The sequence below is a fragment of the Leptosomus discolor genome, chromosome 8 (genome assembly GCF_034619465.1).
Source record: "Leptosomus discolor isolate bLepDis1 chromosome 8, bLepDis1.hap2, whole genome shotgun sequence".
NCBI classification, from domain to species: Eukaryota; Metazoa; Chordata; class Aves; order Leptosomiformes; family Leptosomidae; genus Leptosomus; species Leptosomus discolor.
Genome location: NC_141398.1, coordinates 31499672 through 31520008, shown reverse-complemented (window position 1 = coordinate 31520008; position 20337 = coordinate 31499672). Strand labels below are relative to the sequence as shown.

The window sequence follows — 20337 nt, the reverse complement described above, 5'->3', positions numbered from 1 at the left end:
AAACAGTGCAGCCCCGGGCCTGCTTTGGCCAGCGTTGGCATCGCGGCCCACAAACTTCCAGCCATCACGACCGCAGTCTCTGTCTCCCATCACGGGTGCAGCCCATGGACTTATTCTGCTGGCATAAAGTACGTCCCCCGCCTCGCCCTCTTAAGGGCCGTCGTTCCGATTCCTCCTGTCCCGGCAGACATCTGCCTCAACAGGTTTGGGTTTCCCTGCCTGTTGCCGGCATTTGACTCGGACACCACCACTTGGATGTAACAATCCTGGAGTGGATTATCGTTGCCAGACAGCCTGTGGGGGAAATGACAGGACTTGGCACGTTCAGCTGAAGGGTTTGCAATGCGGAGCGCTGCTAACACTAATAGGAAGTGGCAGGGTGATCCCTAAAAGAGAAAGCGGGTTCTGTTGCACGGCAAAAATGACAGAGGTTGTTTGGCCTATCTTCCAAAAAAATACATGATGACTACATATGTTGATTTTCATGCCCTGAGCTATAGCTATTTACATATTTTTATGACTTGATGACCACTTCCTACAAACTGACAGGTTAGGGGCTCCACAAGTATTGTCTTTTTATAGCCATCACCTCTTTAAGTCCTCCTTAATTTTTTTAAATATGTTTTAAGAATAAGCTTGACAGGGCAGTGAGAGTGAGCAGGGGGAAAAAACAACAAACAAGCATAAATGCAGCCAATAAAGCATATTCTTTAAAACAAAAACAGTGTTCAAACAAAGAGGAGAAATGGTTTCAGGACAGGAGTCCTAGAAACCGATGCACTTACCTGTCACAGGATTTGCCTTTGCAATCCCGTAATTCCAAACCTGACATTACTCATAATGTAAAAACTCTTTTTTAGACATGCAGTAGTTATAAACCCCCTGAACTGGAGGATTTCCTCCTTAGCAACTAAAAAGATAGCTGGAGCACAGGGCTTAGAGGGGGAGATAACTTGTCTGATAGAGAGAGAGAAAAAGAGAGGGACTAGGGAAGGATGGCAGCCAGACTGGAAAGGGAGAAAATCAATGTTTGAACAATACTAACACTAATTATTAGTGATAGTCGAGCCAGCTGGGATATCCTACAGGTATTGCTGATATATGAGCACTAGTGTAATTCACTGGTGATTGTCAAGTGCTTATGTGTTTTGGGTCCAAGTGGAAAAATATAAATACTAATCTATAGGTTGCAAGAGGTGGTGAGGTTGGGGGCGGGGGGGGGGAAATAGGTGAAAGGGAATGCTATTTTTTAATAACAATTCTCATCTCTGCTAATTGCCTATTTAGTGTAATATGTACTGATTATGTAACAGTGAAGGAGTGAAAAGCTACTTTAGATTATATATTTATGCTGAATTTAATAAAGTTAGCTGCGGTATTGAACACTTCCCAAGGTAAGATTCATTTTATTATTTAAACAGATTCTAACCGTATTTTGACTGATTTTGGGGGAGATTGTTTCAACAAAACCAATTCACTAATTTTTAAGGCTGAGTTCAGAAGATTCTGTGCATTGTCAAAGAAATAGAGTGATTTCAGTGAGCAGTTTCTGAGCTTTGATGATGGGACACAGAATTTAATAAGAGTTTAATTATTTAATAATAGTTTAATTTAGTGTCTGTTGTGATAGCTTCACACAATAAAAAAGTCCTTTTTTCTTTCTCTGCCGGGCAATTGCTCGTACGGATAAAACCTATGCAGAGTAGAACATGGGCAGAACTAATTTCTAACAAAGAAATATATACTATTCCTGTTTTCTGCTAATAAAACAGTAATTGTTCTAGCTAAACTGGTTCCTTTCAGGTGTTCCAGGCCAGGGCCGTGAAGGCTGCAGCAGCTGTAGCAGAGTTTGTGGTTCAGTTCTTCCATGACTGACTGTACAAAGACACTGATCAGTGTGGTATGTACTGCAAATAGAAAAGAGGTGTAATAAAACCCCCAACTATGGGTGCAATGATCTACATACGATCATGCTTTTCTAAAAGTTACAGGTTTATGTAGCATGAAAACAAAGAAAAAAGCCCCAGAAGAAAGTTCACATACTGTAATTTGTAAGCAGGAACGTGTACTGAACGTATCCTACCACTCTCAAATGGTTTTAAAAGCCATGTCTAGGGCTGTTAGGTCATTTGGGGGTTTTTGCGTAGCCCCACAACCAAACGAGCCCTGGAGGTTTGGCGGCTGGTTTGTTTCCGGAGGCGCTCGGCGCTGGGCCCAGGGAAATCCCCTGATGCGAAGGGCCCGGAGCGGGCAGCCGGGCCGGGCCGCGCAGGGCCCCGAGGCGGCAGCGCCGCCCTCCCGTGCCAGCGTCCTTCTCGGCTGAGGCCGGTGCCCGCAGCGGCCCGGGGGCGCCGGGAGGCCCGGCCCGCCCCAGGCCTACCGCGGCAACGGCGGCGGGCGGCGCGCGGCGATGACCTCACGCCGAGGCACGGGGGTGAGGCGGAAGTGGGGCGGGGCGGGGCCGGGCTGCCCGCGGGCCGGTGCCGCCGGAGCGGGGCGCTGGGCGCCATGAGCGAGGGTGGCCCCGCGTCCCCCAGCGGCAGCGGGGCGGCCCCGCTGCCCAGCGACAGGAGGTGGGAGGCGCTGGCGGCCGGGTCTCCGATCCAGCCCATCATAAAGGGTAAGGAGCGGGACTGGACCGGCTCGGTACTGCGCCCATAGCTTGGCCGGGCCCGCTGCGGGCGGGAGTGCACGGACGGCCTTGCCCGGGCTGCGGGGAAGGGCATCACCGACCCCTCCAGCCGCTTCCCGGCCCTCTGCGGGCCGGTGGAACGTTCTGGGGTTTGGCGCTGGGCACCCGGGAGGCCTCGCTGGCTTCATCCCCTGGCGTCCGAAACTGGGGTGGCCGCGCGGCGTCCTTTTAGGAGGCTGAGCCGGCCACCGAGCCCTCGCCGCTGGCGTGGAGTTCCCTGGCAAGCTCCTGCTTTTGTGGTGTTGACCCCAGCACCCGCGGGCTGTCCTCGTTCATCCCGTTCGCAGAAGCGTTTGACCTCGGAAGTGGTTTAGCCGGTGCTTTGTTTCCTGGAGCCGTGTCAGGGTGTGGAACAGACACGTGGGTGCAGCGGTAAATGCTAGCAGTTTCCTTTGTAGCGAACTTTCCTCTGCTGCTGCTGCAGAAAACTCCCACGTCTTAAGCTGTGAAGATGAGCTGCAGCGTTTAGTTCAGCTCTTTTACCACCGTTAACAGGCAGATGTAGAAGCTGCACTGAGGAGGAGAAGGATTGAAACAGGGTGCTGAGAGACAGAGGAGAACGTTCGCCTTCACGGAAAGGTGACTGTGGCACCTGGAATACTGGTTCACCGCATTTTATCTCAGTTGGTGGTTTGCTGAATGGATAGGGTGGTGCTCTTTTGATTTTGTACGTATTTGGTGAGCAGTAGTCCTTGCATTGAAGGATGGTGTGCTACCTTGTATTGTGTAGCCTGGTATGGAGTGTGAGAGGAAAACTAAAAATCTGACTTTTCATTAATCTTCTAGATGTTGGGGAGATCTATTCAAGACTGCTGGATCACAGACCAGTAATTCAGGGAGAAATACGTTACTTTGTTAAAGAATTTGAAGTAAGTATTTGTATCTTACTAGGCGCTGTATTTGTCAGAGTTTGGCACTTCAAACAGTTTTAGCATCTTTTTAGAGGTTATAATATGTATGTAATTTTCTTTAGAAATACTTAACCTGTATTTCTTGCTCAAAATAACTTAACACACGGATAGGATATGTCTGCATCTTCAGTAAACAAGGCAGTAATTTAGGTCTTTTTATTTAAAAAGTTTTGAAAGGGACATAAATATTTTTCCTGCAAAAGACTGGCAGAAGTATTGATGTAGGAGAATGATGCAGTCCTAGCATCTTAAAGAAGTCTAGTTGGTTCAAGGGAAATATTATTAGCTGGTATAGGTTTATATCTGATTAAGAAACTACTTTGTTCCTCAGCCGGATTCAGCTAGCACAGCTGTAATTTAATTTTGCTTTCATTTTTGTACCATGAAAGAAAGTAATCTTACTGGAAGAGAAGACCAACCCTTTATGCAAAGTAAGAAAATCATTACAAATGGAATGAGTGTTATCTGATCGTCTGGAAGTGAGGCTGAAGCACTGAAGGGGTACAAGTGTTTATATGCAACTTTGCTTGGAAAGTGTAATGTGGTTTCCACAAGATGGCAGCAGAATTTTACAAAAGTGGAATCTTGTGTTAACAAAAGGCTATTTCTGAGTAGATTTTCATTCTTACAGAATGTGGAATTTAAAATCTTAAAATTAGTCCTGAAAATACAATTATATCTCAAACCAGGATGCAGAGCCGATTTAAAAAAAAAAAAAAAAAAAAAAAAAAACAAAACAAAACCAAAGACATTAAAATGTCTCCCCACCCAGGATTGTAGCTAGTATTTCAAACAAGTCTAATTTGTCTCTATACTGGTTCAGCAAAATATGTCTGTGAACTAAACTCTCATCAGATGTGTATCGTATGGGCTTGAGAGTTAGAAGGAATGATTTATTTTCTCGTCTTCCCTAATTAAATTGTAGGATACAGTAAATAGTTTTATGTGGCTCTTCATAGGAAGGACAATTTTAAACTCAATTACAAAATTAGAACTCTTATCTTTATAATTCATATATTTCTCCCATTGCACCCAAAGTCTTGTTCTATTTCTTAGACAGGTTTCATATATTCTTAGATCTTAACATTTAATTTCTTTTTGTACTTTTAGGGGGCAAGTAGCAAAGCCGAGGACTAGTTACATTTTTGCAACTTAAGAGTTTCTTCCAAAAACTACGCTTGTTTCTAACTTTGAGATATCACGTATTTTTGACTGCAGTAGGACATACGCCTTTTCTTTTAAAGATTAGCATCTAGTGTGTAAAGAACGTGGATTTGCATTCAGGAATCTGGAGCCTGTGTAATTAAGTAGCTTTACTTGTCTGTGCCTCTGTTTCTGAAGTTTTAAAACAGGTATGGTGATCCAGTTGCCCACTTCATGAGATGTAGTATTTTTTGATTATCTAGAATTGCTTTGTCATTTGCAACTTTCAGTACAGGAATGCTTGTGTGCAATGCAGCTCATAGCTCTGAAGAGGGGGAAAAGTAGGAAGGAGGCAGGTGGCAGCCTGGAGCAGATTTCAGAATCCTTTTCGTTGTCTAAAGGAAAGTGCAGGTGAAATTCAGAGTGGAAGTAGCGCTGTGGCTTCAGGAATATAATTTCATCTTTTAAAGAAAATGTAAACAACAAAGAGCTTGTTATTGTAATTAATCATGACCAGCAGTGAGCCAGAAGGAGGGCTGCCTCTTCAGTTAACTGTGGTATGTTATGTTTTAGTCTTGACTTCATTGCTTTACTTCAGCAAAAACAATTTTACTTGCATTGTTTTAACCTTGTACCATGCTAAATCTGGAAGGTCAGACATCAAGCAAGCAGAATCACTGCTGTGTTACTTCTCTTTAACAATTGCATTATGAAAATGCTATTCATTCAAGCTCTGGTTCTCTGTTGGGTTTGATATGCTATAAATTATCTGTACAAAACAACACATTTTTCCACACAATGTTTTCATTAGTAAATACTAACTTATCTTACAAGGGCCAGAAGCATCATTCAAAGTATTCCTGTATTTTAGAGTGAAGAATGGAGCACTGCACTCTCTTTTTTTCACGAAACTAATTTTATCAATTGTGCTAAATAAGTAGAGCAACACTTTAATGGACAACAGTATAGTCTTTGAGATAAAGCTATTAGTTTATCAACTGGGAAATCATATTTTGGAAAGTGGAACTCCTTGTTAGCCACTCATTTTCTTTAAATTCTTCTGGCAGGAAAAACGTGGCCTCCGAGAACTACGAGTACTTGACAATCTAAAGAACACAATCTTTGAAACAAACGAACACATTCTTCCGAAGTGTGAGCAGGCAATGCATGACAATTTGAACGAAGCGTTCAAGAGATGTAAGCATGTTGCTTTCTATTTCCCTTGTGCATCATTTTGAGGAAAAATTTAAATAGTTTGGATTCAAAAATATGATTTGTGGAAAAATAACTGTCTTGAATAAATTTTATGCCATTTATGTGGTTTGTTCTCATTTCAGTGAAATTTTAAAAGGGAAACAACAGGGACATTTTTTTATATTTATTAGTCCAGCCAACACAACTCTTGCTAAGGTTATGTAACAGCTTTTTGTAGATTTAAGTAGAAGCTATTTCAGCTACTCACTTAAAACAGAATAGTGCTCCGTGTTGGCTAAACCCATGGACAAAATTTCAGTTTTCTGGTTTGTTGCAAGCATGCTGCAGCATGATCTTCAAGTTTCTTCATTTTCCCATGTGAGAGTGTAATACTGCTCCTCCTGATTTAAAATAAAATTTGCTGCTGTATAGCTATGAAATATGCTATTATTAGTCGCAAATAGGGTAGTAGTAATAACTGTTGTATGTTAATCTGACTTTTATCATTACAGCCATCTAATATATTTTTTTATTGCTCAGATTTTAAAAGAAAGTTTAAAATTTGTTGTACTAATTTTTCAGTATCTTTTTTCTTGCTCATTCATCAGGTTAGCTTCCCAAAAAGGTATTTCAAGGGAGTGTGGCTATACAGCTTTAGCTGCCAAATTTACGCAGTTTATGCCAAATTGTGCCAGTGTGGATTTTATTATATTTTACGTATAGCAAGATGTACAGCTTATTTATATGGCATCTGGCATATGCAGAATAGCAAATGGTAGTTGATGTTATACACATAAAGCAATTGCAGGAGAATATTTGAAACTTAGCAAATAAGGCATGTGTCCTAATACCCTCTAAATGGAGCGACTTTCTAATGGTCAGCTGTGCAAATGATTGTTAGTAATAGAATCACAGAATGGTCGAGGTGGGAAAGGACCTCTGGAGGTTTTGTCCAACCTCCCTGCTCAAGCAGGGGCAGCTGGAGCCAGTTGGCCAGGCCTGTGTCCAGTTGGGTTTTGAATATCTCTACAGATAGAGAGTCTAAAACCTCTCTGGGCAACCTGTCCTCGTATTTGACCACTCTCACAGGAAGAAGTGTTTTCTTATGTTCAGATGGAATCTCATGTGTTTCAAGTTGTGCCCACTGCCTCATGTCCTGGCAGTGAGCACTATGGAGAAGAGTCTGGCTCCCTCATCTTCATTCCCTGGGCTGCCTTTTCTACAGGCTGAACAGTCCCAGCTCTCTCAGCCTCTCCTCAATACGAAAGATGCTCCAGTCCTTTAATCATCTTTGTGGCCACGTGCTGGACTTGCTCCAGTGAGTCCATCTCTTTCATTTACTGGGGAACCTAGAAATGGACAAACTATCACAGGTGTGGCCTGTGTTGTTGGTCCTCAGTGGGTATTGCTTGTCACTTCCCTGTGTTGAACTTCCTAAGATTCCTCTTAGCCCAGTTCTCCAATCGCTCAGGGTCCCTCTGAATGGCAGCACAACCATATTGTCTTTCAGCCACTCCTCCTGGTTTTGTATCATCTGCAGAGTTGCTGAGGGTGCGCTCTGCTCCAGCATCTGGGTCACGGATGATGTCGTCAAACAGTACTGGCTGCAGTGCTGATCCCTGGGGTAAACAACTAGTGACTTGCCTCCAACTTGACTTTGTGCTGCTGATTACAGACTCAAGACTTGGCTGTTGAGCCAGTTTTCAATCCACCTCACAGTCCACGTATCTAACCTGTGCTTTGTTAGCTTGTCTGTGAGGATGTTATGGGAGGCAGCATCAAAAGCCATACTGAAGCTGAGGTAAACAGCATCGCCTGCTTTCCCCCCCCTCCACCAAGCTAGTTGCTGCATTATAGAAGGCTGTCAGGTCAGTTAGGGATGATTTCCCATTCCTAAATCCACACTGACTACTCCCAATCACCTTCTTGTTCTTCATGTGTTTGGAAATGCTTCCAGGAGGACTTTTTTCTGACACCTTTCCTGAGATTGAGGTGGGGCTGACTGGTCGGTAGTTCTCCAGATCTTCCTTCTTGCCATTGAAGGTACGAGTCCAGTCTTCAGGAAAGTCTTCCAGTCGCAATGACCTTTCAAAGAGAGCGTAGCCTTGCAGTGACATCAGCCAACTCCCTCAGCATTTGTGGATACAACCTGTCAGGCCTGTGGACTTACCATATTTCCAGTTTGTTTAAGTGCTCCCTAACTTGGTCCTCCTCCACTGAGGGTAAGTCTTCTTTGCTCCAGGCTTTCCCTGTGGTCTCAGGGATCTGGTCTTTATGGTAAAGATTAAAGCAAAGAAGGTGTTAAGTACCTTGGCCTTTTCCATGTTCTTTGTCACCAACTCCACTGCCCTGTTCAGCAGAGGACCTGCTTTTTTCCTGAATTTCCTTCTGCTGTTTACAGACTTGCAGAATCCTTTCTTGTTGTCCTTTGCACCTCTTGCCAGATCAGCTTTGACTTTCCTAACTCTGTCTCTGCACAATCAGACAGCAACTTTATAGTCCTCCTGGGTCACCTGCCCCTGCTTCCACCTCCTGTACACTTCCTTTTTAGGTCTGAATTCAGTTAGGAGCTCCTTGCCTCATCTATGCAGGCCTCCTGCCACCTTTGCTTTGTTTCCTACTTGTTGGGATGGACCTTTCTTGAGCTTGGAGGAGGTGATTCTTGGAAAGGTTACTACATCCCTTCTGTTACCATCATCCCAGACCCTTGGTTTGCCTACCCTGTCCCCAACTTCCTTACTTTCTTTTCTTTTTTTTTTTTTTTTTGAGGAATCACTCCCTCACCTATCATTTCTAGTTTAAAGCTGTCCCTACCAGGTTGGCCAGCCTGTTGGCAAAGGTACTTTTACCTTTTTTAGTCAAGTGGATCCCATTTCTTCCGTGCAGCTGTTGATGCTCAGAATGGGTCTGATGGATGTAGAAACTGAAACCCTGCTGCCAACACCGGCTGTGCAATCAGCTGTTAACCCCAAAAATCCATTGAGTTCCCCTCACTGGGAAGGTTGAGGAAAACATTGCTTGGACCATCATGCCTTTGACCACTGTCCCCAGATCCCCGTAGTCATTCCTGATTTTTCTCAGGTCACCCCTGCAGTACCACTGGGATCCATGTGGAAGAACAGCAGGGGTAATAGTCCAAGCCTCGATAGACTCTCTACAACATCACGAATTTGAGCTCCTGGCAAGCAGCAAACCTTCCTAGATGGCAAAACGTTTCAACAGGTGGGGACCCTCCATCCCCTGCCTTAGGGAGTCTGCTACAGCTCTCACTCGCCACTGTCTTCTAATGATCCTGAGTGGCTCAGCCACCAGATGCTCCAATTCATAGCACTCCCAGCTCCTCATCAGCAAAGGCAGTGAACCTGTTCTGTGACTGCAGTTCCTCAGGGGGCAGGAACCTGCCTCCTGGTGGGAGAAGTCACCAGCTTTAAGATGATAAGTAAGTCAGGTGTTTCTGTTAGTGGGAGAAATGACTGCTTTGGGGAAATTGGTTTATTTAATTCTGCATTAAGTGTTAAATAAGTTAGGAAGAAAACTGCATAGGAATTCATATTTCTGTTGAGAAGTTTTCCTAGGCTTAGCCTCATGAGAGAAGAGGCTGGCTCCAGCATAAAGATGTTCTCAGTGTAGATTGTTTATACTAAATCACATTTTATATTTGATGGGGAAAAATAAGAAAAAAAAAAAAACAAAACCAACTAAAACATAGAGCTCGGTCACCTGTTTCTACTTACCGACTTGAGAGGTTTTTTATGTCCTCTGAGGTGCTGAATGGTGCACTCTAGCTCATCAGCAGCACTAAGGAGTGTGGGCACAAGAGGACCTCCCGCCTTTCTCTTTTTGGCTTCTAGAACACTCAGGAGTCGAACCTGGTGATACACTTACATACAGTTATCAGTGTAAATTATTTTCTGCAGGTACTGACAGATCTTTTTCTTGCAATGGAATATAATCTTTGACTTGCAACAGCCTCATGTCTTTTAAATCCCTTTCAGGCAAGTTTCTGTGACTTAGAACAGCAGACTGATCTACTGCAATTTATTATTTCAGTGCAAGCTGCCAACGATATGATCCATAGACTCCAAGAGAGGGAGCATGAAGAGAGGAAGGTAAAGGGTGGGTGGATTTTTATAATGTGATCTAAGTAAGAATCTTGTGCTTCTACAGCAAGTTCATCTGCCTTCGGTATAGCAAGACCTAAAAGCATATTTTTCTATACTTTATGTACTTGCAGTAAAACATAATGTGGGGCTATTTCTCCATTTATAAAGCACATGCTGCAGTGGCATATATCTTCTTGACTGCAAAGTTAATGGATCACTAGCTCTTCGTACAATCTCCTGATGTGTGGAAACTTTTTTTTTTAATTTCCTTTGCTTTATTTTCCCTCCTAGCTCAGACTATAATATTTGTCACATACAGGGGAAGCTTAAATATAAAAAAATTATTTTCTGAGGAACAAAAAACACCTACTAACCTACCAGAATGGAAATGTAAATCTTTCCTAGTTAGCCGAGAACATTGACCATATTATATATATCGCTTGTTGAAAAGGAAGTGTGTTTTTCACTTGTGGATGGGTTATTTAATGAAGGGCTATATTATAGGAACATGCGAATCGTTGGAATCTTTTCAGTTGGCTATGCTTTGGTCATTTGAAATACATATGCTCTGAATCTAAAATTTGGAAAATTATACAAGAAATTAATTTCATGCTTTCCCATTACTCCTTCATGATTGTGTTCCTGTGTTATCTTTTTACTTGCAAAATGTTATTTATAATCATTTAGTTCAGAAAAACTGAAGACATATCTGTGGCCATCACGCAAAACAGGCTGTGCATTGATTTATGTAAGCTGATAGTTGTGTTTTTCTTTCCTTTTTCTAATTGATGAAGATGGGCAGCCCAGTTGCAGTTGAATGCTTGTACTGTGCAAACAGCCCACTGCGGAGCCCTGACAGAGTCTGCTTGTGTCTAACACTAGGGTAGATACTGGTGGAGAGGTTAAGTAGGAAATTCTTCCAGTTATGCTACTGTTAGTTTGAAGTAAAACTTTTTAATTAAAAAATAACTTAAAAAATGAACAGTCAGTAAGAATGGGAACTATTCTTCTGAAAAATATTAGCTATATGTTTCCACTTTTTTTTTGTTATACGGAGTGGAGGAATACTAATAGCTATTCAGGATTTGTAGCCTTTCTTTAAGCTTGTATAGTAAGACTTTTTAGCTTGAAACTTCCTAAATGTGAGTAGTAACAGGTAGGTAACTTTTAAAATTCTAGATAAAAGTTGTCATTGTAGTACAGCCACTTGAGGAGAAATGCCTTTTCCTTACTTTTCTTTCTGAAATCATGTGTTCTGAAAAAATAATGGGATTTTGGTAGCGTCAAGTGATCAGTGTTAGCAGCCCTCAGTCAAATTAATTCGATTTTGGCTGAGTAGAATTAATTTTAAGGTTATTTGCTTTACTAATTATCTTTTTATCACAGTTCCTTTCAGCTACTGGTGTCGGCCAAGTAAAAAAAGGGAAATGATGTTGTCCCTACCACATTCTCACTTAGAGTGTAAAATAATTTGTGATTACAGGTGCGTCACTGAAAGTAGCATTCATGGAAACCCCTGTCTTGTTGAGTAGTCTTCTCACCCAGATCAGTAATACCTCATCAGCAGTTCAAGCTGTGGATTACTGTAAGCTCTGGGAGAAACTAGGAAAGACTTCAAGTAATTTTGTAAACCTGTTTTTGTGTACTATATTCTTTTTTTAATTATTATTTTTATTTTAAATATTTTCCTTTAGAAGGGTACAGGCGTATACTGGAAGCTACCTAACACTTCCCATTATGGTCTTGCCTCTGAATTGCTTGTTGCTTGAGCTAGTATGGTAACATTTCTCAAAGCCTGTGTCTGCTTCAAATGGTGGGGTTTTTGGTTTGGGTTTTTTGATTTCAGCAAAAACAGCCCAAGTAATACTAAAAACAAAGTTTACTAAAAATGTCATGATTTTACAAATGTTAATTTTTTGCATAACCAATGACACTAAAACAAGGATAGAAATACATACATCCCACTCATGTGAGACTGTACTGCAGAAGGCTTTACTTTCAAGTTCAAGCAGTATGTGCTATTGAGTGAAAAACTGGTTTCGTAATCGGATTAGATTTTTTCCAGATAGCTAATGTCTGAATTTAGGTGTTGATATAAAAGGAGTATGACAGACATTACTGCCAAAATATGTAAACTTGCTAACACACCAAAGGGAATTCCCGGAACAGGACTCAATAATGCAGCAACTATGTTTGTAATTTAGACAAGTTTTGGTTTGTATCTAAACCAAATTATGAAACTTTAACTCAAAATTATTTTCAACTTTTGATATGAACAGAAAGCTGATAATCTTCTAAATTTAGTGATGTCTAAATATCTTATAAAAATACTCGTAAAAGTAGTAGGCATTGTTAGAAATGTAGAACAGATTCTAAGATTAATTTTGAGTTTCCCAAACCTTTGTATTTATGAAGTTATACTGAAAGACAGAAATTGAGGCCAAGTATTCAGGTTACCTGTGAAAAGTGAAGTTTAACAGCTTGCTATGGCTTATGTTCTGTTGGGTGACTGAAGGAGCTTCTAGCGGGACAGCTGAAATACTGTTTGGAGAAGAGTAATTGCTGAAAGAATAGATAACCATCAATCAGACAGGAAAAAGCTATATCAGTGTGGTCTGGAGTTGGGAACTATAGGAGGATAGGGCTGGAGTTCCAAGAGTGTTTGAGGGTCAGGAAATGCTTCTCTGATTAAACAAACAAAATCTATCCAGATTTTGCCAAATTAACAGCCACGGACAAATACCGTTTCTGCTACCTTGTAGATCTTTTCAGGTGGAGTAAAAATTTTTTTTTTTTTTCTGTGCAGTAAATGATAGTAAGTGCCAGTCAGTAACACAGATAGTAAGTAAAAGCCTAAAGCGTAGTGTGCTAATGCTGACAGTTAAATGATCTTTTGGTTCAAATGGAAAGCTACAGCATGGCAAGAAACATTGGGGTGTCTAATGCTTAAAACTTTACAATTTACAGCTAATTATAATTAAGAAAGAAGAAAGGAGTTAGACCACTGATTTTTTGTAAACTAAACTTCACTATCTCATGGTAGAAACGTTTTAGGTTGTTTTACCAGGTAAATCGTTTTATAGCCTTGGGTAGAAATGGTGCAAAATAAAAACAGAAAGCAGCAGCATGAGTTTCATGTTCCTTGCAAACTATTCATGTTGTGAGGAGCATGGGTTAGTCTAGATGAAGTGTGGGTTGGGTGGGCACTGTGCAATCCTGTCAAAAAGTGTGTGATGCACTGACAGTTTCAAAACCTGTTGAACATGAAGTAGTGTGCTAGCGAAACTGTTAGTGTACACTGGCATACTTTGTTAGTAGCTGGTATTGCATCTGTTGCAAACAAAATGGATCTTGGTGTAGCGTTATTACAATGTACATAAAATGCTGCATGGCAAAAATAGTGTATTTAACCCACGATGTGTGGTCTGTAAGAACGGCGCATAGAGAGTGCTGAACAATACGTAAATGGGTTCCCGTTGCCTTTAGTTGACAAAAATGCAAGATGTCTGTCAAAGCTCTGTGATAGTATTTATTCCTGAAGAGAAGTACTGTACATAGAAAATAGTTCATGCTGGTATAGTAAAAAGGAGGAGGGAAAAAAAAAGAGGATTAATCCTCTCTCTTGCCAGAAGATGGAGCAAATGTAAGAAGAACTGACTAGATTTATTGTGACTTCAGCATCTGTAATAGGAGGCCAGGCTGTTAATACTGTATGCAAGCACAGAAGTACATCTCACTTTGACACACATATTGGATGTGTGTATGATCTCTCTTTCTAGATAGCTGGATTTTTTTTAATTTTTTTTTTTCCAAGATCAGAGAGTGGGAGGGAGCTGACTTAGCAGAAGCCAAGCAGTATGAAAGCATGAGGGGAAAAATAACTTATTTGTAAAGGAAGACGTTAATCACGGTGAGAGCTAGCTGGCTAAAGCAGGAACACGAACAGCCAGTTTCAAAACATGGAATATCTATGTTGTTATGGTTTATTTCACTCTTTCCTTTTTGTATCGGAGACTTTTCCTCAAGACTAGCATCTGATGACTGTGCTGAACCTACGCGTTGTCGTAACATAGAAATGTGATTTGTTTCTAGTTTTAAAAATGTATTCAAGAATGTAGAAAATACTTTTGTTTCCACAAATGAGACATTCAAGGGGAAAGCTGCAAATGCCAAGGAGAGAGGAGCAATATGTTGCAGGATTGGCTGACATAGAATTTATGGGACTATTATTAACCATCATAATTCGTTGTGAAACATAGAAGCATTGTGTTTACACAGATGTGGTCTTGGTGTTGAAGTGAATCCTTTAATCTCTGGTGATTCTTGTGTACCTAAGTAACAGATGTAAATAACCCCCTAAAATTTTGTCCAGCACTCACAAATATGAAATATAGTAGGCCTGGTGTTTTCCTCATAATTCAGACATGGTAGTGCTTCTGGTGCATTTTTAGTTTCTAACATGTTTAACATAGGCCTGCCCATACTTGCAGTCCTAGATGCAGATTGTTGGTTCTTTGAGACCACTTAATCAAAAATTAGCTGCATTTTATTTAAATTATTTCTCTTTTGATTACTTTCAGAACAGTGGGTTCCCTGAGTCTGTTCGTGTCAGTAGGCAGCTTCTTTCTGTGTGAACACAAGAAAAGAAGAAGCGGGGGGGGGGGGGGGGGGGGTGAGCGGTGTCCATTTGCTGATTGGAGGGGTTTTTCCCCCCATAACTAAGGGTAAAAATACTGGTTACTGTATGTTCCCAAAAATCAAAAGTTCATTTATAAGAAAATCTTTGTGAGATAAATAAGATCTGTATCGCCTGCTTGCAGTTAACTTCTAACATTGTCAGTTATCAGAGGAGCAAATAATGCAACAAATAGAATCTTTAGAAATGAGCAGAAGTGAACTAGGTGAGCTAGTAACTTTAAAGTGCCTTTCCATTTATTTGTTTCTTTTTCACTAGGCTGTAGCACAGAAAAACTATTCTTGCTAATGCAGTCATGTTAATAGTATGGTAGGCATTTTACTATTTGTTTTGCATTGACTATACTTAATAAAAATAAATAATTTGGTTTTGGTTTCAACTTTTCATGTTTTCTTGTTAGTTTCACTTCCCTTTACCGAAGTAAAAGTCCAGTTTCTCTGATACTTGGATGTTTTGTAGCTCTCATTAAACCCTCTGTTTTAATGTGGAAGTGATTGTTAAAACTTACATTTCCTTCCTCTCAGCTTCAGGCAGACAAGCTGATGGCTCGGGAGGAGAAGCGCATAGCCCACTGGGAGGAATTCATGAAAGAACAACAAACCAAACAAGCAGAGGTGGACGAAGAGCACAGAAAAGCTATGGAGCGCCTCAAAGAGCAGTATTCTGAGATGGAGAAGGAACTGGCTAAATCTGTTTCTTTTTAAGAACTTTCTTTTTTAGTAATGCTGGGTTTGTGCCAATACTCAGTTGCTTCTGACTTAAATGGAGATTCTTTTGGAAAGCTGAAACACATAAGAAAAAAGGAGAATTTCCTCTACAGGTTTGGTATGGGAAGAAGAGGTTTGCATAATTTCGACTTAAGTGCCTATCTATGCCTGTTTTATTTGGGACAGTGGAATGCCAGTAGTTCTGCCTTTGTTGGAAGGTGTCACTGGAAAGTACATTGTGTGACCAGATCAGCTCAGGGAGTTGCAAACTGGCATTCTGTCCCATCTCCAGAGAGTATGGTATCATTTGGGAAAACCGAGACTAATGTAACATTAACTACCTGAGTGTGCAGCCACAGCCCTTTCCCAAGGAGTAGGTGTAATAGGTTCCAGCCATAGTTACCTGGGAAAACCGTAAAACCTGTTCATAGATTTCAGGAAAACCAACTTGTTTTTCGGAATATTGTACTTTGAAGCCTTAGCAATGAAAGATCTCAACAGAGTTTTAAATCCGGTTGTAATTCCAACTTTCGGGTTGTGTGTTCAGTATTATGAAGTAGAGTTGAGATTTAAATGGGTTTTGCTAACGTACAGATGGCTGAGTGAGCTTGGATAACAAGTTTTCTCTCGCTGTAAATGTCTCGGGCCTCTCTTGTTAAGCTTTGCTGTTCTAAGCAAAGCCAAAACAAGCTCAAAAGTAGTCATGAGAAGCCTATTGGTCTTTGTATTAGCTTTGTAGCTAGTACAGTATTTACCTTAAATATTTGACGTACTCTTGGTTTACTTAGGCTAAGCTTGTCAGAACCTTATAAAGCAATTGAGGAAAGATTTTTGTTTCTTTATCAGCATAACAAATGAGCAGATTAGTGGTAAAACGCCTGTAGTACTGATCTGCTTTCTCACTGACTGTTACTCTTACGGGGTATGTGAAACTCCTGTATTGCTTTCTTTTAAATAAAACTGGCAGTTAACAGCAGTGTAACTGAAGAAGTTAACTTAATCCGTTCATTAACCAAGGAAAATGAGACATAGTACCGTAATGAAATTTGCTGCAAGCTAACCGTTAGTACAGGAAATATCTTTCCATAATTTAGCTGGTGTCCAATATAGAATGGAAACAGGTAAAAATAAACAGAACTTACCCTTTACCTGTATCGCAACGGTAATATGCCAACAATGGTTGCTTGTGTAAGTTTATGGCTTGGTGTCAAGGCTCTGTTCCTGGCAGTTGTTGATAGTGTGATTAAAGTTAGTAGAGGAGATGGAATAAGTATTTGAGATTTCTTTCAATAACACTGAATTCCTGCCAAGCTGCTCTGCCCACTACTGTAGGCCCAACAGCTTCATCAATCATCATCGTGTATCTGGACTGGAAAGAGGACTTCCCGACAGTGGGGCACGCTGGAGTGTTGTTAATTCTGTTGTGGATGGAAAAAACATAGATGTTTCAGAAGTATCCCACACATGGAAAATAGGAAAGCCTCTTTCCGAACAACCCCTATTTGAATAAAAGGTGACCTCTGTAATATTTTTCAGCTTAAGTACCCATGACAAATGTTGTAACTAAGCTCAGACTTTCATTTAAAAAGAAAAAGTTAGCTCTTGCCTGTCTTTAGAACCGGGTGTGGAATAGTTTGGTTTGTTGTGAGCACAGACTGAAAATGGCTTGTCTCTTACCAGATTGTTTGGTGTATATGTGCTTGAAGCCCAAATATCTTTATAACAAAATGCATCTAACTGCATACTGAATTCGTTTTTATTTTTGCACTGATATTTTTAATTAAGATTTAGATATCTAATTAACTGTGCATTAGAGATGTAGATTTTAGTATTTCATCAATTGGAGGGCTCTTAAGCAACGATAGAAGTGTTGCAGGTTGGATATTCACTGGAGAATAAAGCTGTATTTCCAAAATCTTCTGGAATGTGTGCTCCTGATTCTTTGGAAAGCTTCTAAATGCTAACACCGAAAATGTGTTCCTCTGTTAGAATGATATGGGTATTATTGTGCTGAAGATCATTTGAAAACACTTTACTTCATAGTCCGTATCTGCCTGTTGGCCCACTCTTATTCATTGTGGGGACTACCTGAAAACTATCTGTTGCTGAATTACTTTATTCGGTATCTTTCACCTTTTTTTTGTGTGATACACTGTAGGTTTTGAGGTACTTGGAAATCTTAACTGTCTTTGAAGCAGCTTGCCAGAATTTACAGGAAAACCTATTTTTTTTGGTTTTGTCCGAATGCTTAAAAAGCCCCAAACAAACCTGATGTGTTTAGTGTTATCTCAAAACAGAACAGATCTGATGGATAAAAAAGATTCCTATCTTCAGCAGTGTTTTAGCAAGGCTAAAAGGACTGTGGTCTCTCTGGACACAATAGTTCTTCACAGTGGGACTTTCTTTGTAAGATTCAAGTTCTTGTTGTTCAATAGTGTCTACCGTTCTTAGTCTTTCTGTTCTAGTGAATACATAGCAAGAAACTGGTATCGTCCTTGGAACTGCTCTGTAGAATCTGCTGCTGCTCTCTTTAGGAGTAAGAACAAACTGAGGAGCTGAAGAAATACTTAAGGGTTTGCTTTGTTTTTAACTGCTTTGTTTCAAGAATGAGCCTGTGCACTGTTCTCCTTGGGATGTTTTGTAGCTAAGGCCTATCACGTTTTTTGAATCTTAGGAAGGAGGGAGAAAGCTGATTTATTTCCTCTTACTTTGCTTCTTTCTGTGCTAACAGTAGGTAATACTTTTTATAGAAAAATTCCGTAATTACATCTGGAACATTACATCTCTGATAATTTATGGCTTGTTAAATCTTTCCTTAAAAACTATGGAGTTTTTTTCAGTAGTCAAACTAAAGACCAAATACATGGCATGATCAGCCAATTAATTGAAACATAGGCAGTTCACTCCTGAAAAGCTGATGTCTCAAGGCTTTGGATTTTGAGATTTAAAAATACTCCCCAGTAGGTGTCAGTGCAAGCCTGAGAAGGACAGTTCGCCTGTTTCGATGTGAGGTACAGATTGCAAGTGCTTGTATTCAGTTGTGGGCGAGACCACATGCTGTTAAATAAAAAGGACGCTACTTATCGACAGCATTTTACCCCATTAGTCCTCAAAAAACCTTGTAACAGGTCAGTCTTAAAGTTACTTACGTAAGGTGTGCCGATCTGAACAATGTGGTCTGCAATACTTGAGTATTCTAAGTAAGATTTATTAGACTTGATGTCAGAGATTAAAACCTTCAAGAGCTGCATCCTTACACCGCTGTTCAGTTCAGCGGATCAGGTTTTCTGAAGGTTTGAGGCAAAAATTTGTGCTTACTGATTGAGATTGTGCCATTATACAGAAACAGGGACTTTTCGCAAAACATTTTCTGAGCAAAATTGTCATACCATGCACTTTTAAACAGGCTAATTATTTTAATTTTTTATAATTAAATGAACTTCTCAAAGCAGTAAAGATGCAGTGCACTCAGTGGTGTTGGTCTAGTTGATGGTCTGTGTGTCACGATACAGCAGAATCTGCAGGAAGATGGGATTGCAGCTGCTCTAGTGGAATTATAATGAATAACACAACTTTCATAAATAGTGTAGTCATAAGATTATTCAGAAATTCCAAATAACATAGACATTTAAAAGAGAAGGGAGAAGTCACAACTGCTTAAATCTATTTTGGGGCAATTGACAATGGGAGTTTTACAAGGACTGAAAGAAACCATGTAGAAGTACATTACTCCACATACGTGTACGTACCTTCCAGTTCTGCAGAGTGTATAGAAAACCACAAAGGTACTGCAGGCAGTACTATGTAGTAATGAGCAAAGTAGGAACAAGTTTACGCAGGACAATAGTGAGCATTAGAAAGAAGAAACGCTCGCGGAAGTCCTGCTGGGGCTTAAAGCTGTAGCTTTGAAAATCTGGGGCTCAGAATTCTCCTAGGAATCTAGTAGAGCTATCCACCTGGGTTTCAGATTGCCACCTTAAATGCTTTATCTGGGCCAAATCAGAACCTGGGTGGTTCAGATTTTTAGTTAACATCATTTTCTAGACGGTGAAAAAAAAGCTGACCCTTTCAATATGAACTTTCGAGACAATTGCACTGAAGGATGGATAATACCGTATTTTGAAACTGATTTAAAGTAAAACCTTACATTTCCTCAGTTGTCTTCATTAATGACTCACTGGGTGGATACAAGGAGATCTGCAAATGAGTATTTTTGTTTGGTTGGTTTTTAACAGACATTGCATTTAACTTGATGTAATGGAATTTAGTGAGAACCAAAGCACTATTTATGGATTCCCCTTGTTACTCATTACTAACATTTTGTGGAGGACATAATCTATAAATTTATCCAGCATTTCATGGTGTATGGTCCCTATATTCTGTAATCTGGAGAAAAAATAACTTTTGCTCTTGCCACAGCAAACACTGCAGGACCTAGATAAGCATTTTTAGTTGTTGGGTTAATTGTAAAATGACTTTACAAGCAAGCTTTGCAAAGCTTGTGGGGTGGTACCTAGCCAGTGCTCTCCCAAACTAGGATATGCAAAAATGCCTCTTGCTGTACCGTGTTCTAGAACATGCACAGCACTTAGCAGCAGCTTTAGCTTCGGGACGTTTAGTTTCGGCTTGCTGGAGGTCATAGGAAGTCCTTTATGAGTGGACCCAAGTTTGTCCTTTCCAGATGTTTTTAGCCCTCATTAAATAAATTCCGGTTCCTGAAAATCCCCTCTCCAGATGGCTCTAAATCTGTTCCAATATCTATTATGTCACCTAGAAAGCTTCTAAGCTGAATTACATAAATAGGAAATACTGTGCATCCCTCTAATGTACTGATCTGAAAGAAAATTGAGCATAAGTTAGAAAATACTTGCTAAACATTGTTAAAGATTGT

The 20337-nt window shown here is 40.5% G+C and overlaps 1 protein-coding gene across 1 annotated transcript; it reads left to right on the top strand.

The window, feature by feature from the left end:
* The first annotated feature begins 2508 nt into the window (after nt 1-2508).
* On the top strand, nt 2509-17366 carry BLOC1S5 (biogenesis of lysosomal organelles complex 1 subunit 5). The gene is made up of 5 exons (XM_086469092.1): nt 2509-2620; nt 3479-3561; nt 5814-5943; nt 9991-10049; nt 15264-17366. The coding sequence occupies exons 1-5, from the start codon at nt 2509-2511 to the stop codon at nt 15441-15443; spliced, it is 564 nt and encodes a 187-aa protein (XP_086325218.1). The 3' UTR covers nt 15444-17366.
* The last annotated feature ends 2971 nt before the right edge of the window (nt 17367-20337 follow it).